General features: G+C 38.8%; 1 protein-coding gene across 1 annotated transcript in view; it reads right to left on the reverse strand.

The window, feature by feature from the left end:
* Positions 1 to 26,649, reverse strand: part of CCDC192 (coiled-coil domain containing 192) — a gene marked incomplete at its 3' end in the record, with an annotated part of 168,537 nt that extends 141,888 nt beyond the window's left edge. Inside the window, exons 1-2 of the mRNA XM_081131157.1 lie at positions 26,555 to 26,649; positions 21,076 to 21,127 (exon numbers count right to left, since the gene is read on the reverse strand). Of these exons, the coding sequence (XP_080987283.1) occupies positions 21,076 to 21,127; positions 26,555 to 26,616 (114 nt within the window). The 5' untranslated portion in view covers positions 26,617 to 26,649. The remainder of the gene's footprint in view (positions 1 to 21,075; positions 21,128 to 26,554) is intronic.
* Positions 26,650 to 27,251: the final 602 nt, after the last annotated feature.

Genomic DNA, 27,251 nt, shown 5'->3' on the forward strand with positions numbered 1-27,251 from the left:
AGACTCAGATCATCCTTCCTCAGAACACAGCTAATGAGGCTCAGATCAGCAGATGTGTAGGCTTGGCTTCTGAAAATGGTTCAGAAGTTGCTTTTTCTCATCTAAAAGCAGAAGAGTCTGCAAAATTGGCATAGAAATAGCAGCCACAGGCCCTACTGAGACTGGAGTGCTTCCTGACTACTCTTTGGCTAATGAGACAATTAATTACAATTACACAGCAACATGAAAAGTGAAAAAGGGAAACCCGCTGCTTTGTTTCTTTCCCTTTGCTTTGGGAGCCCACCGATATTCCGCATGTACATCTCCTGATGATACAATAGAGCCATCTGGTGGTAAATGGAACCAGAGGAAAAATAAAGCATTCGTTCAGTTCTTACAATTGTTCGTACAGTACTCTGACCCTTAGGGCCCTGCCACAGGCCTTGGATATAAATGAAACTTACGGGATGAAAGGTAAAGGAATGTTGCTTCTGTTCCAAAACAGCCTAGCTCCTAGGTCACAAGTGGCTGCATAATCTCCCCCAAAAGCCAACTTTTGGGGGATGAACATCTTGGGCTAGAATGGTGATACTTGGGATAAACCAGTGATCCTCAGCATGCCATGATGATTCCAATAATTTTAAGAGTCAGTCCAAAATCGCAAAAATGAGCCTTAAAACAAAGCTCTTGTGTATTTACACTTACAGGTAATTTATGCTGCAAAACATTTTATGCAGAAAGGGGAAATTGTCAAGAGGCCAAACTTGTACAAAAAGATTGCGAGTCCCTGATGCAGGCTGCTGTTTTTAGAGAGAATCTTCTGGTATAATGTAGGATCTTAAGAGGAACTTTTTAAAATTCTTGTGAGTAGAGCAAGTAAGATCAGCTAATCTGTTTCTCTAGGTCTTTTTTCTCCAAACACCCCAAATTTCCCGAGCCAAAGACAACCATTTCCAGTAAGACAAAGCATTGTATGTAAGGCCAAACGAAACAGGCTTGACTGAAGACTGTTACAAAATAACATAGAACTTTTTGTACAGGTAGATTTAAGAAATTGTCATGTGCTATGGAACAGAGAGAGTCCTGAGCAAACTGTGAAGAATGCAGTTTATTGAACTGACTTGTCTTCTTGTTTCCACACTCCCTTAAGGAAAAGGGCCATAAATGTATCTTCACCGAGGTAAAAATGGCTTATACAAAGGCAGGTACTTTTTAACAGGGCTCAACTCCCGTTAGTCAAACAAAGGAATAAAAGTTAAATAATTTTAGAAATAAGTAAACACATGGGGTTAGGAGTTTCAGAGATAGATGTGTGGTTTCAAGGATCTTTAAAAAGTTAGGTGTAGTCATTGCCCCAGTTTTGCAGGATGCAATTGCAGATGAGCAGAAGGGTGGGGCTTATATCATTCAGTTCATTCTACTTCAGGCACATGGGGACACACCCTACAGAAAGCAATTTATGTTTATTATGAACATGAATCTGTCTTGGTGTTTAAGTAATTGAATGACTTATACTCAACATGACATCACATGTTGAAAACAGATGATACATACAGGTGTTTGGGGATTGAACCTGTGTCTGTGTATCTTCAAATGGTAAATTCCAGCAATTCAATAGAAATTTCAGTTTTTAATGTCTTCTCTTTATCTTAATATTTTCTCTTTTTAAAAATATATCTTTATTGATTCCAGAGAGAGGAAGGGAGAGGGAGAGAGAGAGATAGAAACATCAATGATGAGAAAGTCATTGATTGGCTGCAGCCCGAAACCCAGGCATGTGCCCTGACCGGGAATCGAACCCTGATCTCCTGGATCCTAGGTCAATGCTCAATCGCTGAGTCATGCCCGGCTGGGCTATCTTAATATTTTCTACCTAAATATCAAGCAGGTAATCCAGGTACATGTAGCTAAGATAATCAAGATGATCAAACTAAAAGACTACTACAGAGCATTAAAAATTCAATAGTTTGATTACAATAAATACACTAGACTATTATGTCTGAGTATTAAAGTTGACAGTCTACAAACTGACAAATCTTATACAAAATTATAAGAGTAGGTTAACTTTTGGCTGCAGAGGTTCCTCATTTGAGAATCTGGAGGCAGTATTCTTTTATTCTAATTTAAGTTTCCTTGATTTCTCTAACCCATGTCAGTCAGTATCTTTTCATTGTCCCCTTTCTTACCTTCTTAATTACATTTATTGGGGTGACATTGGTTAATAAAATTACATAGGTTTCAAGTGCACAAGTCTATAAACACATTATCTGTATATTGTATTGTGTGTTTATCACCCAACATCAAATCCCCTTCCTTAATTTTAAGTCGGTATTTCTTTGTCTTACAAGGACCTTGCTCTCCTTTCTCAGCTGTACAGGCCCCTTCCACTCTTTCAGTCTGATTCACGGTGTCTGATTGATCCAAATCCTCCAGCCACCTCTGAATTCATGTGCAACACTTACAAAGGCCCCTGAGTGCCAGTCAGACAGCACTGCGCTGAGCACTTACTAGGAGCTCAAAAAAGTTGTTGCTTGATTAAAGGCTCAGCAGTCAACAAGGTGGTTGCACCAGAAGGAGCAGTCTGGCTGAGAAGCTATACCAGTTACTTCTTCGAGCAATATTTTCCATGCATCAGCCAGGGACCCTGACAGGGATCAGAGCCTTAGAGAAATTCTGCTTGGCGAGCCCAGGTGCAACACAGCACAGCTGAGAGCAAGAACTGGGTGAGGGTGGCAGGGTTGTCCTGAGGATTAAATGAGATAAAGCAGGTAACTGCTTAGACAGGTGAAGTGCTCAATTAATGTGGTTATTAATAGTTGTATTAGCCCAACTCCTTTAAAGAGAATCATTTCATATGAAAACTTGCTAGCTTAGTTTTAAACCCTAGTAAAAGACATTCCCGATGGAGACACTTTTGTAACAGCGAATGATCAAAGGACAGCAGCGGGGAATTCAGTGAAGTATGCAATGGGAACAAAGTTAATAGGTTAAATATGTGCATTCATTTAAAAGCAAGATTGCTAAATAAAGATGTGGTCATAGACAGTTTCACCTTTACAGAAGAGCATTTTGACATGGGTCAGTTTGCTACAATGAAATGTTCTTAGCAGTCTGCAGCTCCGTGTCCAGGGCTCTGGCAGCAGGCCCTGCTCAGTAATGCAGTAACTTCCTGCCGGGTAAAACATGCTTCAACACATTTTGCAATGGTCAAGCCTCCTGCTTGATGACTTGTCTGTTTACCACTGCCATCTATTGTTCCTTCCCCCTGCTTGACGGGCACCGAAGGCTCTAAAATTCTTTGCTCTTTTACAACCTGTTCATATTTCTTACACGGTTAAAGTCTTTGCCCAGGGCCCTAGCTCAGCCCCTCACCCAGGGCAGATTGCTGTCATCCTTGCCTCCGTCTCTGGTGATCAGAATTCATTTTTGAGGAGAAAGTTCATCACTCTCATGCCCTTTTGTGCTTAACTTTTGCAATAGTTTCTTAGGCTAAAATTTTAATTTCTATTTAGGCAGTGATTTAAAAACTCAGTTTTCTTGATTTCCATCCATTCTAGTGAAAACAGTATTCCTCTGTATTGGGGTTGCCTGAGTAATCACCTAATAAGATATATTTTATTCAAAACTTGATCAAACTATAACTTTTGTCAAAGCCCAATGGAAAGAACATTCTAGAAAGTGCCTATCAACATGATTGTGAAGGAGACAGCACTGGGACAATGAGAGGTGAGCATTGGAAGACCACATTCCGGACTTCACTGAGTGTTTGACTTGAGCTATGTGACCTTCAGGCTTCACTTCTTGGAGCCTCAGGGTGTTTTTCTTTCTTTCTTTTTTTTTTTAATCCTCACCTGAGGGTATTTTTTTCCATTGCTTTTCAGAGAAAGTGGAAGGGAGGGAGAGAGAGAAACATGATGTGAGACACACACGGATTGGTTGCTTCCTGCACACGCCCCAACCAGGGCCGCGATCAAGTCTGCAACCGAGCTACATGCCCTTGGCCGGAATCAAACCCAGGGCCCTTCAGTCTGTGGGCTGACGCTCTAACCACTGGGCAAACCCGGCTAGGGCAGGGCCTCAGTTTTTAATCTTTACGTGATGGGTGGATTGATCAGGTCCCAGTGGGAAACAGATGGCCATCTGTTGGAATTACAGAGGGGAATTTGTTGAAGGGACTATATAGAAAGGTGTGGGCACAGTTAAGGACATCAACAAAGCATGGTGAGGCACCCCCCAGAGGTGAAGGGACCATTGCCTGACCTTAACGAGGCGGGGGAAGAGGTAATGGAGAATATTATTATAGGGTCAGGCTTGTGGAGAGCGCCACCCTAGGAGCTGAGCCTTTGGGTGGAGAAATACAGCTGCTGCCACCCTGTGCCCAAGCAGTAGCGGTGGATGGATCAGCAGAATAAGCAGCCTGACCTCCTCTCCTCTCTCTGTTCTGTCTGTATCTCCCCTGAGCTGAACCCAACAAGAAGCCAGAGAGCAAGGGCGCCTGAGTGACAAGTCCAGAGAGACCAGCGTCCCTGGAAAAGAGCAGCGCAGGGGAAGGGTGGGAAGTGAATCCAGAAGGGAAACGAAGACACCTCAGGCCAAAGGGGTTTAATTGTATTAGTGAGTCCCAAATGCCAGCCCACAGATCAGTGCTGGATTATAACATTGTCACCAGTTAGCAAGGAAAGGGCAAAACTAAAGATAAAACTAAACTAAATAAAGAACATTGTGAAGTTTTCATGAAGCCACATTTACTGAATTTAGAGAACTGTCCTTTATTCTGAGATTTTGATCATTCTATATATTTTGGTGTTAAGAGGATGTTTCTTTAACAAATAGCGGTGATAATATATGGAAATTATTGTATTTAAGTGATCGGTTTTTTTCTTGAAAAAGTGGAAAAGTTGGCAGTTCTATTAGACCTCATCCTAATTATTTTGAGGGTGGAAGTTCTTATGGGTTTATGAAATCTAAAAGTATAGAGACCCCCCTAAGCCACCTGTTAAATTAGGTGATTTTTCCATAACTATGGTCCCTAAATTCCTCTGGACCAAGTTCAAGATGGACCAAGTTCATTCTTTTGTATTCAATATCAAATTACTTTAACAAGTTTCCAAGGTACTATTTTTCTAGGAAAAAACATGTTTCCAAAGGTCAGTCTTTCACAAAAGATTTAACTACTTTTCCATTTCCATAGCATCACTGAGAGAATAAGAGAACGGTACTGGAAAGGAATTGTTGACTCAGATTTTAACCTATAAAAAGATTGTTGGTGTGGAGTTAAAGAGAAATGACCTTGTGACATCTGATAGCTTCATAAATAACTTTAAGTACAGCTTACCCAAACTATGAAAAAGCCAACTCTTATTTTAATTCAGTTCAAAGCATTTCAATTTAGTAAGAAAAGATTTGATTTCTTTAAAAAAGAAAGAAAGAGGGAAATGCGGAGTTATTTAATAGGTACCGAGTTTCAGCTTTACAAAATGAAAATGTTCTGGAGATTAGTTGCATGAAAATGTGAGCATGCTTTACACTCCTGACCTACACATTTAAAATGGTTAAAATAGTCAATTTTATGTTATATGCATTTTACCACATTAAAAATAAATAACAAAACAAATGTATAAAACTGGTAAATTACAGAGTGAAAGAATTAATAAATGTTCAAATTAATTCAACTACTCTTTACCTACTTGACAGGATTGTTATGAGAACAGAATATAAAAAAGGAGATTGAACATAATAACTATAAAATAAAACATAATAAAGAAAAAAATATAAGATAATTTTACTGAAGGAAAAGATTTTGATTCCTTCAATTAAAAAAACACCCCCAAAATACTCTTTCTTCTAAATAAAATGTTGGTTTAGTGGAGCATGTGATAATGCAAATGCTTTTCCCACTTGAGTAGTTGAGTTTTTGTGACAGGATTATTTATTTTCTCACACATCCTACATCAGTTTAGATTCTGAGTACTTCGGTGTATTGACCAGCAATGTTCTCTTCGTCCCACTGTGTCTCAGTGTTTTAGGAGATGTACATGCCTGTAGGAAGAAGGATTTTTCAGGTCGGCTTGCACATAGAGAGATGGAATTTTACTGCCCACATGGACTAAGGTTTCTCAATTGAGCTTTGTGAATAAATTATTGCTGAACTGTGTATGATCAACAACAAATGTTTTACAATTAACAGTGTTCAGAATGAAGGGAATTTTTTCTGCCAGTAAAATTTAGGCTCTAAATAAGAAAACTTAAAAAAAAAAAAATCTAAGAAATTTAACAGAAGTGATAAGAACTTCAGTACTCTAATGGTGTTCCCAAAACCTAACGTGAGAATCCTTAATTGAACTTGATGTTTCATGAGAAACCTTTTCCATGAGAACCAGCACCCCCCCACCACCCCCAAGCCTGGCATTTGCACAGACTCCTTTCTTTAACCAAGATATGAGGGAGAAATGTGTTAGGCATTCTTTTGGATCAGATAAAAGTTTAGCAACAATTTCCATAGTGCATTCCAATATGATAAGGTAAGCAGAGAACAGATGGGAGAGCTCTCTTTTGCTGTGAATTTCCACTTCTCTTAAGGTCTCACAGTCAAAACACTACTAAGAGGCATGGCTAGAATATCAGAGAACGTGGAGTAGCATGCTCTGCACTAGCTACTCACTGGGCCTCAGTTTTCTCATTATTACATCTAATTCATCTTGCTCTCGTTGGTGGGCATTTGCCATTCCATTTTGATGGTCCAGTGTATTTCCCTGTCTGGAGAATTTCCCTTCTCATGAATCCCATCCCCCAAAGTATAAGCAAAGAACTCCCTCTCAAGCATCTTTTGCAGCCAAGCTGTAGGTATGTGTCTCCACCGGCCTGAGACTTCAATATAGAAGATAGTGATATGAAACAGGTGCCAAAGAGAATGGAACCTGACCAGGTTGGGAGAGTCATTCTTTTTCTGAAGCTGCAGTGCCAGAAGACTTAGAAGTAACATCTCCCACTCGGGGAAGGGACAAGTAACGTGGGGTATGTCCGGTGGCAGCAGTAATTGGCTCTGCACTGGAATCTGGCAGGGTAATTGTGCATGGTCTCAAAGCCCGACTCTCTGATTCTCCTAGAGATCCTCTGAAATACCTATTATCTTTAATAATTCATTTCCCCCTTAATACTAACTAGGATGGGTTCTTTTGATTTTAAATGTGAATCTGACTTATTATTACTTATTGTTCATGTGACTTTAAGTAAGTGCTTTTTTCTGAGACTTCAGTTCCTCACGTCTAATTATACGTGGAAGAAATGATAATTCAGTAGGAGCTGCTGTGATGATTAAGTGTGGTGATGCGGAAAAATGCTTAGCACGATGCCCAATCTTTACAAGTAAGCTTTTCAAAAAGCATCTTCTTTTTAAGCTCTAGGTTTTATGTTTGTATGGTTCAGCTTCTGGGAGCTCACAGCATAGGAAAGAGCCAGGGAGTTGATCCTAAAGACCCCAAACTCTTAGAAACTCTGGTAGTCTTGGCATCATGCAATTGCATCTAGCCTGGCTAGTCCTTATTAGAAAAAGTAATCCACTGTGCATAATATAAGAGCAAAAATGTAAAAATGTACCCTTCTCTGCCTGCCAAAGAGGGTTTTTAGTTGGTCTGCTCTGTTCCTTCTCTTGCCCTTCCTAGACATGTTCTTGTGGGCTTCTGAAATGAAAAGGGAGGCAGGGAAGAAGACTGAGAGGAGCGCGGACTAGGGCTGAAGGAATAAGTTTTCCAAGGAACTTTTGAGGAGAAAACTTGGGAAAAGCTGTCATATGAAAGAGAAGCTTGTAGAAAACAAAAGAAAGGATTTTAAAAAAATGTATCTCTGAAAAATTTCCCCACATACTGTTTAATTAATGTGGTTTAATCTTCAATATACCACCAGAGTTCATTGCACCCAGATGTAGTTTTGAGTTTCTGTTTCGAGCCATTCTAGTCATAAAAATCTATATTTCATGCTTTTATTCTTTCTTAGGAGTCTTATAAAAACCAAAGAATACATATTTATGTTTAAAAAATAGAATAAAACTCATTCTCTCTTGCAAATACAGTACAGATCTACTGGGGCCTTTTTCAAATCGAAGCTATATTGTGGGATCTTAGCAATCTTATTTTTTCTATATTTGAAACACATTGTGACTAAATCACTCTAGGAATTATTTTTTTAATCATTATTCATCAATTATTTTCAATGGAGACTTTAAAGATTAAAAAGGGAGAAATATGAAATTGCCTAGGAGGACAATACAGTAGTAAAATTAATAATCACCCTTCATTTTCTTACTGTGTTGCCAAAAGTATTGCATCATCTTTCAAGGTATAAAAGAGGAGTTGGCATTTTTATAGCCTAGTTTTGGCTTTCATTAAACACAGCTGTGAATACTAATTCTTTTCCATATTTAATGTCCAAAGAGAAGAAAATTGATAGAGGAGGACATTTCACAATTCTTATACAAATCAGATGAGTGAGAAGAGCAGCAGTAGCCACTAATCATAGGTGGCTTGTCAGTACTTGAAATGTGATTAGTTTGAATTGAGATGTGTTGTAAGTGTAAAATATACACAAGATTTTGAAGACTTCTTAGCACAATAAATAAGAATTTAAGATACCTCAATATGTTTTTATATTGATTACATGTTGAAATGACAATATTTTTGATGTTAGGCTAAATAAAATATATTATTAAAATTTACTTTCACCTGTTTGTTTAAAGTTGTTTTTTTTTTTTTTTTTTTAAATATATCTTTATTGATTTCAGAGAGAGGAAAGGGGAGGAAGAGAGAGAGATAGAAACATCAATGATGAGAGAGTCATTGAGCCCACAACCCGGGCATGTGCCCTGACTGGGAATCAAACCCTGATTGCCTGGTCCTAGGTCAACGCTCAACCGCTGAGCCATGCCCAGCCGGGCTGTTTAAAGTTTTTAATGTGACTTCTAGCAAATTTAAAATTATAGGTATGGCTTGTAGTATATTTCTACAGTCAGTGCTATTTGAGATACTAATGTTGACAGTGGGATTAATTATGTTAGTGAAGAAGATTATGAATCTTCAGATCATGACTTCTGTAAACTTAGGTGAATGTCCTCAAGCTCATGAATCAGTGCATTAAAAATATATCTCTAAGGACAAAAAAGGAAATAGGATATTCTCACACAGCAAAGGCTATTGCACAATATTTGGGGATAAGGACTTGGACTTTTCTATTTGCTAAGAGGGTGTGTGATAGTTTTCTCCCGCCTTTTAAAATGTTTATGTGCCAGAATTGTTACTTGATACAAGGAGATTTGCTATATTTAAATTCTTATTAAAATTTCTAATGAGGTTTTTAAAAACTATGTCATTATTCTTATGTAAATTCTTTGGAAAATGACTTTAAAACAGTTTGATGGGTTTATTTGATTCAGATGGTAAATGATGATGACTGATTTCCTAGTATACTAAGGGTTGAGAACTTGAGTAATTTGAAAGTTACCTTGTGGATACTAAACTATTTTTTTAAAGTTACAAATCAGTTCTCAAACTGAACCATTTGAAGCTCACTCAGCATTACATGTTAAGCAGTCACAAAGAAAGTTATTATGGGAGATTTTTTCTAAATTTTCAGTAACAGGATTATTAAAATTATATATGAGAACACAAAGGCCAAATCCTGCTTTATTCAAAAGGAGAAGAGTAAATGGCATTCAGAGTAAGTCACCACAGGCGCAGGCATTTCTATTTTAAGGAAGAGTCTAAGGAGTAAGAGCCCCTCGGGTAAGCAGGCTGTTCTAGAATTTACAGCATTTTCCTTGGGTATTTGAGGCAAGCACAACAGGACTTTGCTCCTTTCCGAAGAATGTTTCTAAACCACATTTCATTTGAAAATCTCTTACAACTTAATTTTACTTTTCATCAGGAGCATTTTCTTCCCTATCTGAAAAACGCAATGTGTTCAGCTACTCGATAACAAGCACATGAGATCATTCACATATTTATTGGGCACCTTTTATATATAGGTCCCAGTAGGATGAAGATGAATTAACCAAATCTGCTACCCTTCAGGAGCTCATAGTGTGGTAAAGGTTGAGAAAGGGTGGAAAGATATTCAGATAAGTGAACTCCAATACTATAAGAATGAGAGGAGAAAGGGGAAAAGACATGCCTTAAGCATCATCCCAAGCACAGATTTTCTATATATTATGTCTCCAATATTCAAGATATAAAAATGAAAGTGAAAACCTTCCACAATCCTACCATCCAGAGATTGCAACATGCTATGGATTATTGTTTGTGTCCACTGGCCCCTTCAAATTCATATGCTGAAGCCCTGATTCCCAATGTGATAATATTAGGAGGTAGGGCCTTTGGGAAGTCATTAGGTTTAGATGAGGTCAGTCATCAGAATGGGGCCCTCATGATGGGATTAGTGTTCTTATGAGAAGAAATCAGAGGGTTCTCTCCTGTTACCTTCTCTCCCTCCCACTGCCTCTCACCCTTCCCACTGCCCCCCATGTGAGATACAGCAACAAGGCAACCATCTGCAAGCCAGGACCAAATCACGCTGGCACTCTAATCTCTGGCTTCAGGACTGTGAGAAATAAGTAAATGTCTGTTCAAGCCACCCAGTCTGTGGTATTTTGTCAGGGCAGCCCACGCTGACTAAGACCACATTTGGTGCATTTCCCTCTAGACTTCTGTGTGTGTGTGTGCATGTGTGTGTGACTTTTTAAGATGCCTAGCACCTAAAACATTGATTCATACTATATATGGTTATATATGGTTAAATTCTGATCATTTTCAACCAACAATATGTCATAGGTACAATCTATATTTGAAGGATGATAGATGTCATTTTCCATAATTTTTACCTTTAAAAATTACCTTAACTTTTCATGTTCACAATAAATTTTACTATGTCCAAATGCAGTTTCCCTATTATTGGACAGCCCCATGATAAGCATATTTATATATCTCTGTGAACTTGTTTTTTATTTTCTTAATATAAATGAAAAAAGGGTTTACTGGATTTTAAAGAGTATATACTTGATAAACATTTAAGATTACATCTTCCAAATGAACAGTCCCACCAAAACTATATGGGAATCATAGTTTTCCTATAATAATATTTTCAATACTTTTTATAGCTGTCAAAGTTACAGGTAAATATGTCATCTAAGTTTTAAATTTTTTTATCTCTTTGCCTTCTATTGAGTTTGGACATTTTATTTGATAAATGCAATTTTAGACATCTTACTGAATATGTCTTCTTTTGTAAATTATGATTTGTGTCCCCTTTGTCCATTTTTTAATTTAAAGGTAAATCTTTTCCTCATTGATTTATATGAGACCTTAATATATTAAGGATTTTATGTTGTAATAAGTGTTACAAACATTTTCTATTACTTATTTTGAATATTAACAAATGCTTCTTAAACGGGTTGAAACAGTGGTGAGTAGTAAGTTTTCTTATGAGGTATAGAATTTTCAGGACTAAATTATCTTTTCATCTTTGTGCATTAATGCACAACTTTGAGGAGAAAGTCAACTTTTGCAAGAAGCAAACTCTGACTAAAACTTGGAGAAATGCTCGATTTCTCTAAACCTCCTTAAGCACAGCTAACACACCACATTGATTCAAATTATTAGATGTATTTTGAAATAAACCCATTGACTCTGATACCTGATCTACCACAAACAGCTCAGCTATTGACATGACGACTTGGGGTTATTATTCCCAGCAGCAAATTTCAGTTTAACAAAACCATCAAAACAAATTAAGTCTATGTTATCCAATCTGCCTGATGAGACAGGAAACCTGAGGCCCAGCTCTATCCCTGAGAGCCTGCATCCATGTGCTTCTCACTCTCAGGTCACCCCCATGCTCTCCCAACTTCTCTCCAAGCATCCAGAGTGCTTCCCAAAGGGAGATTTGCTCCCTTGGGAGAGGCTAGATTGGATAATTGTCCTAGCCCTTTCTGCCTCAGGGAAATTTTGAAGTTTTGGAAAGTACTTTTCTTCAGACCACAGCAATTGATGTATCGTTTCAAAGTCAGACTGACTGATCAGATGGTCCCCAAAACACACTTCCCCCTTGGCCTATCTTCCTCTGATCTAAACTTTATTCAGGTTTCAGATGATGAGAAAAGTGTATGGGAAGCTTGAGTTTCTCCAGAATATTAATTCAGAGTAATCCTTGAATTTAACTATATATATTTAACTTTTCTATACCTAAATGTATACATTGAACTTCTGTCCCTTTTTTACATCTCACAACTTCCTTCCTTGTATACACACCAACTTCTCAACATTTTCACCCTCAGAGAAAATGAAATGTGTCAGCGCCACACAGCACAAGTTAGCATGCTTCCCCCAAAGAATGCCTGTTGTTTGGAAATTTTTGCCATTTGAAGGAGCCAAATGGAGAGAAAATGTCATGGGCATTTGACGAAACAAATTTGCAGACACTCAAATGTTTTAGTTTATAGAGGTCTTTTGCGCCACCCATGCCTCTTGGGGAAGTTTTGCAAAACATCCTATCTGTAAACAATCTGCTTCCGTGCCCCATGTTTTCTAAATTTATTTGCCTGTTGACATCTAAAAAATGTAAAGAAACACATTTGCCTGTGAAAACAGGACCTTTTGTTATTTGAACATTTGCTCTATCATAGAAGTTAAAAACAAAATAGGTCGTCTTGCCAGTTGCTTGTGAAGGATCATTTTCTGAGGGACACTTTCTAGTTTTTTGGTCAGCCTAGTTCTAAACTGCTACGGTCTTTTTTATGGTCTCTGTTATCAATTTAAATAGAACTTATTAAAGTGAGAAATCCTGGAGCTAATGTTTTCTTTTATTTTGTATCTAGAGCATTTTCTTCTCTTTCTTAGGTTTAATTATTTCCTTTCTTATATCTAGTTTTATATTGCTATAATTTTGTTCACCAAAATATTTCTGAAAATTCTCTTAGGCATATGATATAATTTTACTTCCCCAGCCCTTGAAGTTGTTTACGGCACATGACTTCTTTGACTAATGAAATAGGAGTGGAAGTCGTGTGTGTAACTTCGGGGTGACCACTAGTTGTGCAGTTTGTCCCTCCATTTATTGTCACCCCCCCCTGGATTGCAGAAGCGCATTCCCAGGTAAGGCCTGCATCCAGAGGATCCCTTAGTAACCACAGTGAATAGAGACGCTGTGCCTCCCACCTTGGGTATTGTGAAAAAAAGTTATTCAGGTAAATAAAATACTAAGATAAGCCATCAGCCAATTGCAACTAAAAACCTTCAAAAATTTTAATGATAAATTAAATTGAAATGAACTTTTGATCTTTCTTGATAATACATTCCTCACCAGTTACATCACTCCCACCTTTCTGTGCACTGCTTGACCTGAAATCGCTGTTGAAGTTGTTTCTGTATAGAATATAGGCAACACGATTTAAATTGGGTAAATTTTGCTGGGTAGGGGTTGGGGCAGGAGAGCATGATATGGGTCAGTCCCTCAGTTATTGCAAGATCTCGACATGCAAGTAGCTGTATGAGAGGTTGAACAATGGGTAGAAACTTCAACTAGCATTTCATATCGCAATATCTGGGGAGATAACATTACTTACTCACTCAATAGAGCAATGTTACATACTCTCTAGAGAATTAACAGATGTCCCTAGAAGTAAAGATTCAATTTCCATACTATTTGTGTTCTGTGTGGGAAAAAGCCAGTTTTTTAGATTGAATAAATGAACATTATCGTGCTTTATTAAGTGAAATATTTTACTTCCTTAAGTTTGCAAACAAATATTCATTAAATCTCTAAATTATAGTAAGAAAGATTTATCTGAAGCGCTATCGAAGTTACAATGACAGTGTCTATTGATACCTTTTGTCTTGACTTCAGTGACAACACAGTTGCTGTTTTGCATTTTGTATGAATTTCCATCCACAAAACTTCGGTCATTAATCTAGACCGATTCTGATTTTGTGATGCTGGAAGGTTAGGATCCCTGGGAAACAGACTGATATATCTGGCTGCAGAGATTCTATTGGAGATGGCATTTGGGAGCAACATCTATAAAGTAAGAAGAGAAGTAGAAATACAACAGCAGCCTCAGCCAATTCCATGGGGAGCTCAGGAGTTGGGCTGGGCCTTCAGAACTGTCCTCACTCAAAAGAAGGAAGCCAGGTCTTATGGCTGTGCATCAACCAGTCATTGCATGCAGGTTGAGCCTATGAAGAGGGATGACTTTGGGACAATGGAGCTCCTTCACTAAGGGAAATTCCTGGGGACTCAGCTATAAGTCATCATCAAGCAAAATTAACTCAAAATAAATAGTAGCTCTAAATATAAAACCTACAATGTCTAGAAGAAAACATTTGTGACCTTTGGCAAAGATATCTTAGATGAAATATCAAAATCATGATCCATGAAGTTATAAATTGATAAATTAGACTTCATCAAAATTAATAACTTCTGCTCTTCTGAAGATACTGTTAAGAAAATGAAAAGACTAATCACAGACTGGAGAAAATGCTTGCAAAACACATTTGAAAATTTACTTGTATCTAGAATATATAAAGAACTCTCAAAACCCAGTAAGAAACAAACAACACAACTAAAACACGGACAAGAGATTTCAATGCATACTTCACCAAATAAGATTTAAGGATGGCAAATAAGCACATGGAGAGGTGCTCAACACCATGAATTATTAAGGAAATTCAAATTAAAACCACAATGAGATACTACTATACCTATTAGAAGAGCTAACATTTAAAAGGCTGACTTTACCAAAGTTGGAGAGAAGGTAGATAAACTAAAACTTCCATACACTGCTAGTGTTACCACAACTTTGGAATTTCGATAGTTTTTAAAAAACTTAAAATTTTACCTACCACATGATTCAACCATTTCACTCTTAGGTATTTACCCAAAGGAGAAGAAAGCATATGTCCATACAAAGATTTGTACGTGAATGTTTATAGCAGCTCTATTTGTAAGAGTCGAAAACTAGAAATGACCTAAATGCCAGTCAGTAGATGAAGGGATAAACCAACTGGCACATTTAATACAATAGGATACTTTTAGTAATAAAAATGAATTATTGAGACACACTAAAACATGGATGGATGTCAGAATAATTTTGCTGAGTGAAAGCCACTATAGTGATTTCATGTTGGGTATAACTAGGAATGTCTTCTTTCAATCATTTGAATGCCCAACTGAAAGGACAAGTGATACATTAACTGTGATTCATTAATGATTTGAAAGTTTGCTCATCAAAGGGAGGAATCTTCTAAAAGCTAAATTTTAGAAATATCAGAAATGTTATCAAATACATGCATCCTGAAAAAATCATGCTACATTATACCAAGTACTAAAACAAAAACAGAACTTATAAAATTTGACACAATTTAAGGCATTGCTTGCCTTCCCCATTTTATCAAATATAAAATATTTTAGCTACCTTAAGGTCATTTTGTAAAGCTGGCTTCCTATACAGTGTGCTATGAATTTGACTTACAAATTAAAAATAAAAAAGTGCTTTCATATCTTTGGAACTTAATATAATGATTTTTTAAAAAATGAAGTCATCACTAAATTACAACTTGAAAGCTAAATGTCTTAATGAGGTTTTACAACAAGCTTAGCTTTGCACGGTGAGTGAAGTACCTCACGCATACTCTAACATTATCGAACTCGTACCCACACTCATTTTGAGTGTGTCACATGGCCAACGACATTGTACGTTCTACACTGCTCATTCTATGCATCACAGGTCTCAGGGATAGTTCAAGGGGAGAAAGCCTGAGCCGGGTATCCAGTTCAGGCCAAACCTCCTTGCAGTAGAATTTTTATTTCCTAAACAGTTTCAAATGAGATGATTTATATGCACTAGCTGCTTTCTGTCAGAGGATATTAAAATGGGGCAAAGGGAACGTTTCAGATAACATCTGAATCCTTCAACAGGCCCAAAGGAGTAAGGTTCAGATAAACAGGGACAACCTGGCACCTGAGAAGTGAGTATAGACAAACTAGCTCTCCCTGGGTTACCCCATAATGTTCCTACTATATAATGAACACATATTCATTGATCACTCAATAGCTGAAATCTCCTGCAACTTCCTTGTATCTCAGTTTCTTAATTTCTAAAGTGTTAATAATAATTAGAAGAAAAGTATCAATGTAATAGTGATGATTCTGGAAACCACCTCTGTCTACTGCTGTAAGGATTCAGAGGAACCGCATCTGTCAATCACCTAGTGCTGTGCGGGGAGCTCAGTTCATCTGTTCTATTTCAAGCCATACTCAATGAGTGCTGTTTAGTATCAGAAACTTTGTCCCAGGAACACAGAGAGGAAGGAAGGCCAGTCCTCGTTCTAAGAACGCACAGTTTACCAGGGGAGTCCGAAAGTTAGAGCAATATTCAGAGAACAGCGCTAAAAAGGAAATGAGAAACAGGTCTCCAGACAGCGGTGCCACAAGGGAGAGCGTGTTTCATCGGCGTGGGCAGTCAGGCCTTTTTCACAGCATCGAACCAAATTCATCCTTCATCCTTCATCTAAATCTTCTCTACCAAAGCTAACTGGAACTAATTATTATTATTTTTGTTTTAAGAGAGAGTGGGAGGGAGGGAGAAAGAGAGACACATCAACACAACACATCCACTGGTTACCTTCTGTATGTGCCCCGACGGGAGCTGCAACCCAGGTGCATGCCCTTGACCAGGAACTGAACCCACAACCGACCCTTCAGTGTGAGGGCTGACGCCCTAACCACTGGGCTACACTGGCCAGGGCTAACTAGAACTGTTTAAAAGAGGCATCTGAGGTCCACCCGCAATTTGATTCCTTTGGTACAGGTTCTGCTGAGTGATCATTCGATGAGTTCCAAGATTTAAAGGCGTCTGTGTGATGAGGAGGCAGCACTAATTGTGGACATCTTATGTCCTTGAGGCCTTTAATCCTAACCTCCTCCAGCTACATGTACTCTTTTAGAAATGTAAAAATACAGTAACTAAAGCAAAACCAGCTACTTCAAGCCCCAGGGCTCCCAACTATGTTAAAGGTAAATTGAAAGGAGAAAGATTCTGAACTCCTGGAAGATAATTGGGAGCCTTAGGCAAAAATCCTAAATGTGGTAGTTGGCACTGGTCCTTTTCAGTGAGAAGGTTACCTCTAGGGTGCTAATTGATTAGCACTGTTAGAGGAAATGGCAGTAAAGGGGATGGGAGAGCTATAGTCTCCTATTTCCAAAACTCCAATTCAACTGCTAACCTAAGGGTTCTAACCAAGAGAGATCAAGTTTCATAGTACCAGTGATGGATAGTCCTTTGAGCAACGGAATCATAAATAGATCCACTATATAAAATAAAAACTCAATATTAGGTTTTCTTTTGCTAACTGCAAAATAAAAGCAATATAAGATTAAGCTAGTACTAGAGTTAGAAAACAAATTTTAAATTAAAGTCATATTTTACTAATCTAATTGACATATTTATTCTATAAAAGCCCTCCTCCTGAAAATTACTATGGATTTGAGAGGTATATACATTCTGTCTGGGGCCAGGGTAAATGAACTATACTTAGAAAAGAGATGTTAGTGTTTTATGAAAATATAATTGTTTAGAAGTGAGATTCTGGATATGCACCTCACTAGATCAGTTGTTCTTAGCTGGTGATGCTGGGGTGAGATGGGAGAGCAGAACTGCTGAATCCAGAAAGAAACAAGAGTATTCAAAGTGCAAGGTCCCTCGGCCCACTGGAGAGCCCATTTGAATGCTATAGATTTCCAATAACAATACTCCTGTACTCCTTTACACTTGTAGGTCCTTAACCAGTAACTTTCACATCCCAGATATCTCATTTGAGGTACAGGCGTACCTCATGTTATTGCACTTTGCTTTATTGAGCTGTGCAGATACTGCATTTTTTACAAATTGAATGTCTGCGGCAACGTTGCACCAAGCAAATCTATCAGTGTCATTTTTTTCAACAGCATTTGCTCACTCTGGGACTCTGTGTCACATTTTGGTAATACTCACAATACTTCACACTTTTTCATTATTATTATATTTTTTATGGTGATCTGTGACCTTTGAAGTTACTATTCCAATTATTTTGAGTTGCCCCAAAGAGTGCCCATATAAAACAGCGAACTTAAGTAGTAAGTGTTGTGTGTGTTCTGGCTATTCCATCAACTCACCATTCCCTCATCTCTTTCCGTCTCTTCTGGCTTCTCTATTCCCTGAGACACAACAATAATAAAATTAGGCCAATTAATAACCTGCAGTGTCTAAGTGTTCAAGGGAAAGGAAGAGTCACTTTAAATCAAAAGCTAGAAATGATTAACTCACTGAGGAAGGCATGTCAAAAGCTGAGCTAGGCTAAAAGCTAAGCCTCTTGTGCAAACAATTAACCAACTTGTGAGTACAAAAAAAAAGTTTCTGAAGAAAATTAAAAGTGCTACTCCAGTGAGCACATGAATCATAAGACGGTGAAACAGCCTAACTGCTGATATGGGGAGTTTTTGTGGTCTGAGTAGAAGATCAAACCAGCCACAACATTCCCTTAAGTCAACGCTTAACCCAGAGCAAGTCCCTAGCTCTCTTCAATTGTATGAAGGCTGAGAGAGGTGAGGAAGCTATAGAAGTTTGAAGCTAGCAGAGGTTGGTTCATGAAGTTTAAGGAAAGAAGCTGTTTCTATAATATAAAAGTACAAGCAGTAAGTGCTGGTGTAGAAGCTGCAGCAAGTTATCCAGAAGATCTAGCTCAGATAAACAACAGATTTTCAGTGTAGACAACAGCCCTATATTGGGAGAAGATGCCACCAAGACTTTCACAGCTAGAAGGAAGTCAATACCTGGCTTCAAAGCTTCAAAGGACAGGCTGGCTCTCCTGTTAAAGGGTAATGCAGCTGGGGACATTAAGTTGAAGCCAGTGCTCACTTAGCACTCCCAAAATCCTAGGGCTCTTAAGAATTATGCTGAATCTACTCTCCCTGTGCTCTGTAAATGGAACAACAAAGCCTGGATGACAGCACATCTCTTTACAACATGGTTTACTGAATATTTTAAGCCCAGTGTTGAGACCTACAGCTCAGAAAAAAAATTTTCTTACAAAATATTACTGGTCATTGTCAATGAACCTGGTCTCACCCAAGAGCTCTGATGGAGATATACAATGAGATCAGTGTTGTTTTCATGCGTGCTAACACAACATCCATTCTTCAGCCTGTGGGTCAGGAGTAGTTTTGACTTTCAAGTCTTGTCATTTAAAATGTACATTTCATGAGGCTATAGCTTCCACAGATAGCGATTCCTTTGATGGATCTGAGCAAAGTAAATTGAAAACTTTGTGGAAAGGAGTCGCCATTCTAGATGCCATTGAGAACATTCATGATTCATGGGAAGAAGTCAAAACATCAGCATTAATAGGAGTTTGGAAGAAGTTGATTCCAATCCTCATGGATGACTTTGAGGGATTCAGCACGTCAGTGGAGGGATAACTGCAGATGTGGTGGAAATAGCAAGATAACCAGAAATAGAAGTGGAGCCTGAAGGTGTGACTGAATTGCTGCAAACTCATGATGAAACCTTAATGGATGTGGAGGTGTTGCTTCTTATGTATGAGCAAAGGAAGTGCTTTCTTAAGATAGAATCTATTCCTGGTGAAGATGATGGGAAGATTGTTGAAATGACAAAAGATTTGGGAAATTACATAAATTCAGTTGATAAAGCAGCAGCAGCAGGGTTTGAGAGGACTGACTCCAACTTTGAAAAGAGTTTTACTATGGGTCAAATGCTATCAAACAGCATTACAGGCTACAGAGAAATCCTTCATGAAAAGAAGAGTCAATTGATATGGCAAACCTGATTGTTATCTTATTTTAAGAAGTTGCCACAGCTACCCCAACTTTCAGCAACCACCACCCTGGTCAGTCAGCAGCCATCAACATCAAGGCAAGACCCTCCACCAGCAAGAAGATTAAGCTCATCAAAAACTCATAATGTTTACCATTTTTTAGCAATAATTTTTAATTAGGGCATGGACATTTTTTAGATATACTGCTATTCCACACTTAATAGACTAAAGTATAGTGTAAACATAACTTTTCTATGCACTGGGAAACCAAAAAATTCATGTGACTTAGTTTAATATTGCGGTGGTCTGGAACCAAAACAGCAGTATCTCCAAGGTATCCCTGTAGACTATTAAAATCTCATCATTTTCAGCCTATGGATGAAAAAGAGGCTCAGGGAGTTCAACCAGCTTGGCTATTGTGACACAGCTCAGGGGTGGCAGATGTGGGCCTAATTCCTAGTCCTACAATCATCATTTTTCTATATCACACTGTCTCTACATTAGAGCTGAAAGGATTGTTTCAGAAATGTCTATGGGTAGAGAGTCTAGGGGATCCTTACTAAAACTGAATCCAGGGTGTATGGATAGATTTTTTTTAAGGGAAATTCTCAAACTTACATTAAATAGAGAACTAATAAAATGAGCCCCCATGTAGCCATCACTCAGCTCCAACACTTATCAACAACCTGAATAGTTGTTACCTGAGGCCTGAGGAGGAACTAGATGAGGCTCAGGTAGGAAGGACCCAGCTGTCCCAGGGCATAACAGAGCCCATGGAAGAGACAAGACCTCAGAGGTCAGAGCTAGGTGTGTCATCAGCTGGCTTGAAAGAACATGAACTGGAAATATCTAGAATAGACTGTAACTTAAACTCAAGTCTAACTAAATCAAATAATGTAATTTACCCAATCTGTATCATGTCTGAATTCCAGGATTTCCTCATATACAAGAAAATGCTTTGAAGTAACCCAGATGTCAATGATTCATAGGGCCATAGAAAGCAAATAAAAATGGAAAGTCCACACCGCACCACACCTAACCTCCCTGCTGCCCAATAACATCCCTTAGTTGGCACTCTGTCCACTTTACCTCGTTTTTCTTGAGAAAGAACATTCCATGTTTCATTTTTAAAATCTTTACTAGTAAAATGTGAGAATGAAACATAGGAAAATCTCAACATTAATGAAAGAAGTTACGGTTTTATTAACTTTAGTTTTTTAAGTAATTTATGCAAACTATTTCTTACCAATATTTTGTTTCTTTGTTGCTTATCTGACTCTGAACTTCCAGGTGTGATGCTGAAATAAAGTAAGAGTTTAAATTCCAACCTTTTATTTCAGAAGCGTACACACACACACCCAAACACACGCACCAAATAGATTTTTATATTGTAACACTGAAGATAAATTTCCTGAAGTATTTCCTCCAAATGTCAATTTCTGAACATTTCCAAAGGAAGTCAAAACTATGGAATGTAAACTTTACTCAAAGAAGATAAAATAGCCTTTAAAGGTTCCCTTGAGAATAAGCAGTCGGAACAGTACAATTTGTTCTGTAAACCTGTGAAATCTCTTATTTCCACTAAAAAAAGAAGTAGAGGGAGGGAAACATATCATCCTATGAAACAGCAGGTTTGGTGAATTCTTTGTCTCCTACACTGTTCCTTTTTTCTTTTTTTTAAATATGTTTTTTATTGATTTCAGAGAGAGGAAGGGACAGGGAGAGATAGAAACATCAATGATGAAAAAGAGTCATTGATCAGCTGCCCCCTGCATGCCCCCCCACTAGGGATTGAGCCCATAACCCAGGCATGTGCCCTGACTGGGAATCGAACCGTGATCTGGCTCAACCACTGAGCAACACCGGCTAGGCTCCTACACTGTTTCTTAATCAAGGTCTCTCTCTCTCTCTCTCTCTCTCTCTCTCTCTCTCTCTCTCTCTCTCTCTCTCTCGGATCGTTTGCAATAGTTTCCAAACATACTGTTATTTTTTTGCTTCTCGAACCCTCTTAACCTTTAGTTTCTGATTGAATATTTCTACCGCCTTTATAGCAAAACTGTACACACACCGTCTCCAGTTTCTTTCCTCCCAATTTTTGTTAAAGCCACTCCATTCAGATTGTCACAGTAACAATCCACAGAAACAGCACTTACTGAATTCAGCAGTGATCTGCACATTACTATATCCAACCGTTGTTTGTCACAACTCATTCTATTTCAGAGCCTTTGGCTTGATTCCTCACTCCTGGAAATACTTTCTTCACTTGGCTCCAGGACACCCTAAGGTCCCAGGTTTCTTTCCTGTGCCACCTGCTGCTCCTCAGCCTCCTTTGATGGTGCTTTCCCATCTCCCTGAGTGCTTCACTTTGGCAGACTCTAGGACTTCCTCTCTTCTCTAGTCACATTCGCTCCCTTGGTGATCTCACTCAACCCCTTGGCTCTGAATATCAATATACTGATCACTCCCAAATGCATATCTCTAATTCAAACTTCTTCCTTAAATTCCAGATTCACCCATTCAATTGCCTTCTTGACATCTCATATCTTATTTTTGAGGTAAGAATAGATATCTTAATTTTATCATTTCCAAAGCCCGACTCCTGATTCCTACTCCCAAACCTTTTCTATTTGCAGAGTTTTTCCCATCTCTGTTGATGACATCATTGCTCAGGCTAAAACCTTGCGTCCTGATTTTGTCTCAGAACCCATATCCAATCCATCAGGAAATTCTTGGCTCTACCAGCAAACTATGTTTAGTATCTGTCCACTGTCATCACTTTCATTGTTAACACCCTGGTTCAAGCCTCAAGCTGCCATTAGCTACTGCCTGGATTATTGCACTAACCTCCTGAATGGCTCTCTGCTTCCATCTTTGCCCCCTACATTCTGTTTTTAAAACATCAACCATACGAAAAATCATTTCACTCCTCTGCTCAAAACCCTCAAATGAGGGATCTCATGTCACTCAGAATAAAATTGAAAGTCCATATAATAATTGCCTATAAGGTCCTACAGATGTCTCTGCCATTCGCTCTTCCCATCCACCGTAGGGCTCCATCCCAATCCCTCCTGACTCTCCCCCTCACATCTCCACCTTTAAGTCTCTAAATTCATGTTATATTCTCCTTCTCAGTCCCTCCCCTCCGAGTCACACTGGCCTCCCCACTCTTCTTCAGCTTCCATAGGGACTCCCATCTCAAGTTTCTCTGCCAGGAATACTTCTCCACACCCGTCCACTTGGTTCTTTCCCACCTCCTTTCTGTCTTTGCTCAAATATCACTTTCTCAGTGAGGCCTGCCATGTGCCCCTCATTGAAGACTGAACTCTCCACTCACCTACCCACCCTCATCACCTTACTTATTTTTCTCTGAAGTGCTTACCATCTTCCACCATGCTATATAATTTGCTTATTTATTACATTTATTGTGTCTCCTCCCTACTGAAAATGTAAACTCCTTGAAGATAGGAATTTTTTCTGTTGTTATTTTTGCTCCTCTATTCTTAGCACCTTGAAAAGGGTTAGGATGGTCAATAAATATTTGTTGAATAAATGAATGCATAAATGGATGGTTTAATAAACCTCAACTCTTAATAAATCTCATCCTACTTTTGCCAACCAATAAACATTACTTTAGAATCCAGGGGTAATTCTATTATTTTCTATCCTACTATCTCCCTAACAAGTATTATTTTATTTCCATATTTCTGTGCATGCCTCTCTCCTTTCAAAAAGTTTAAAATTCATTTTTAAATGTTCATGAAGTAATCAGTGGCTATTGAACAAAATTAATGAGATTCCCACTTAGTGGAAGGACACACTGGGGTTCAGAGAGATGTAATTGCTTTCCTTGCATCGTACCTAAATCAACAAAACCCAGTATTTTGGTGCTTTCTACTTGACAGTGACTCTTTATCATGAAATGGAAAACAACCTTTTGGTTATCACAGTTGCTGGACGATACAACTAATGGAAAGACATTAATAGGCTGGCCCCTCTGACCTTCTAACTAATTTTATCTTGTATCAATGCATCTCACTGATATTTTCACCAAACTCTACCCAGTAGTCCCAGAGTATGTACTGATCCTTTCCTTAGGTTGTTTTTCCCACTAGAACGCTCATGCTCTCTTCTCTGCTCGTCAAAACCTTACCCCTTCCTCTTACCATGACTCAAATGCAGCCTCTTTGATCCAACCAATCAGAAGTATTTCTTGCCTCTGTGGTTTTTGGATGTCTGTGTTTTATATCCCTTACTACATTCCATGATGTAGATAATTATTTGCCTGCCTATGTCTTTGCATTTCTCAGTGACACCCTTAGAGGACTATGTCTTATTTATTTCAGACACCCAATGACATTCCACGCAACAAATTAATATTCTGTAACTAAATGAAACCAAACAAAACAAAGCATTTGAGTTCCATACTCTTATGTGCATATTCAGATGTGCCACAAATATATAAGAAAAAACTATTTGAAACCATCTTCTCTTAACAATACCTGAAACAAAACTACTGATTTAAAAGTGAGAGAGCTAAAAAAATAAAAAATAATAAAAAAGTGAGAGAGCTTTGGCTGCCTGACAGTAATGTTTAAAGGTCATGAGTCATGGCCTCAGAGTATCCATAGCAATGAAGCATACACAGTACAAGTCTTGTTGTACCATAATTAAGGGGGAAAAAGCTGTGTAAAGCCTATTAGCCTGAGAGAAAACAAATTAGAATTAACAAATGTATTTATGAAGCTTGTTTTTATTGCAGTGTTCTCTTCAGTGTTCATGGGAAAACTGCAAAAAAAATTCTTTAAGTTTCTGTTGGCAGGGAGTGACAATATGAATTGTATGCAAGCTTACAGTTATTTTTTTCTCAGTGCTTGACAAGAACATAAACATTTCCCCTTCCTTTAAGTGAAATCTTTCTGTTTTCCAAACTTTTCACCTTATGTTTTTAATGCCTAGTTGAAGTGGTAATCAATCAGTCACCAATTAGTCAATGTGAATAAATGATTTTGAAAAAACTTGGAAATACAACTATTGAGTACCCAATTTTTATAAGAAAGAATTTCCTGGGAAAATGCTTTCTTTATTCCCCAGGTTAATTGCATCCCAGGCCTAACCTCCCCTTGTGTAGACAACATAGAAGCAAGTTCCCATTCAGTTTATATAAACTATGGAGAAGGTCTGTCTCAAGGGCATGGGAAGAGAGGAAGACGGGAAAGAAAGTAGGGCAGGCAAATGGATAATGGGACCAGTTTATTCCTGATTAGAAGTGAAGAAGCTGAGTTGACCCACCTAGAGGTTAATCAAGGTAGCTGGGCCCACCCATCTCCTGCCTCAAAGCCCTGCTCTCTCCTCGCACAGAACACTGAGCTCCATATTCCAGGAAAACAAGAACACCAGTGATAATTCGCAGTGAGAGCAAAGTCCCACTTTCCACCTGGCTTCCCTGCTGGTTGCACACTGGGCTATTCATTTCAAGTTGTTGATCACAGGGCATTTTTCTTCCATTTGGTAACATTATGTTCACCTCTCCAATTGTCAGCACACTGACTTTTTACCTCCTTAGGTGCTATGTTCAGGGAAATTTAAAGAAAATGAGTGTTTGCTAAATTCCATGTTCTTTAACAGACAAAAATCTCCTCCCTCCCAAAGATTGTTAATTTTTTGAGATTCGTGGACTCTTTTGCCCATGGAAACAGCATTTCATATAAAATTTTGAGAGACTGCCTGGCGAGGCATGGCTCAGCAGTTGAGCGTCGACCTAGGATCCAGGAGATCGCGGTTCGATTCCTGGTCAGGGCACATGCCCGGGTTGTGGGCTCCATCCCCAGTCGGGGGCATGCAGGAGGCAGCGGATCAATGACTCTCTCATCATGGATGTTTCAAGTCTCTCCCTGTCCCTTCCTCTCTCTGAAATCAATAAAGATATGTTTAAAACAAAATGGGGGGAGACTTGTGAATTTCCCACATCACCCACAGACCACACACCCAAGGTTAAAAGTAAATAAAAGCAAAGCCCATAAATTTCATGTCATGAAAAATACATTTTAAAGCTTCACAAAGCAGAACTACAGTTACATGGGAACGTAACACACAGGACACTGCCCTCAAGTGTCCAGCTCTCATCTGAGGTTTATAAGAAAGTTCAGAATGAAAGGTATTTCCACATTTGAAGGGGAAATGAGTATTGTGCCAACATGAAAATTTCCCAGTGATTAACCATAGATCAGTTATAGAGGTGAACTGTGCTTCCATATTTGTAGCTAGAGTTGGTTTGGGTTTTTATCTGGGGAGTGTTGGGATGACCTATCTTCTTTTGTGTATATGCCCTGACAAGAGAGCGTGAAAGTGACATTTCATTATAGTGGTTCTAAAAAGGCCTGGGTCAACCTCCCGACCCCCCTCACACACACACATGCCTCTGAGACCAGTAAAATGGTTGGGGTGAGGATGTGATTTTGAGGAAAGCAAGTGAGAGACGGCTTATTCATTTGACAAATATTTGTTGAACACATACTGTGTGTTCAAGTCCTGCTCTATGATCTGGGAGACAGCATGGTTCAATGAATGGGGTCATTCCCCAGGAAAGGAAGAAGAGTCTGTCTGATGTTACACACCCCCCCTCCCCTTCCTTTTATAGAAAGATTTTCCTTGAAGTGCTGAGCAAAGGCTACTTTATCTAAAAACTCCCATGAATTCTTTTGGGAAAGGAGGAACTGTGGACTCACCTGCTTCTCTCTGGGGTTTCAGGCTCTGGGGCCACAGATTTCTTGCCATAACATTGTCCCATCTCAAGTCAGGCCCACTGGGGTGCCCTGTCCATGGGACAGACATCAACTATCCCCATTCCTTAGAGGTTTAGAATCCCTGTTACTCCTCTGTGGTCCTCTGTTGCTAAGCAACCACAAAGGCTGTGGAAAGACAATTAACTTCCCAAAGAAAAAAAATCCGAATTACGAAGCCACAGAAACACCTCACAAATCAGACACAGGTATGACTATTGATGAGGAATCACCGCATATTCATTATTTCTGGAAAAAGCATTCAAAGTGGGCCAGCAGCAGTGGTTTTGTGCTCAAGCCAAAACCTGTTACATGTAGTACCAGTGCTAAGGAAACAGTCACACTGCTTGTGGGAGAGTGGTGCATACACAGAAATGGACTGGATTACAGGCTTAACAGTGGGTTTTGCTACAGATCCCCAATTGTGATGATTTTCCCTGGGACCCATACGCCCCAGACAGACAACCCCACCTGGCAATGTTCTAATTAAAACTCCCTTCTTGACACAGCATTGCAGAGGTGCTAGGTTGTGGCTGATTAGCGGGAGTTCTGCTCACGGTCACAGCTCATCTGCAGCCCCCGCTTCCTCTTCTCTGTTGCTTGTCTGAAGACAGCAGCCACTGCACCCAGCCAGTTGCCACAT

The sequence above is a fragment of the Miniopterus schreibersii genome (assembly GCF_964146895.1).
Source record: "Miniopterus schreibersii genome assembly, chromosome: 3".
NCBI classification, from domain to species: Eukaryota; Metazoa; Chordata; class Mammalia; order Chiroptera; family Miniopteridae; genus Miniopterus; species Miniopterus schreibersii.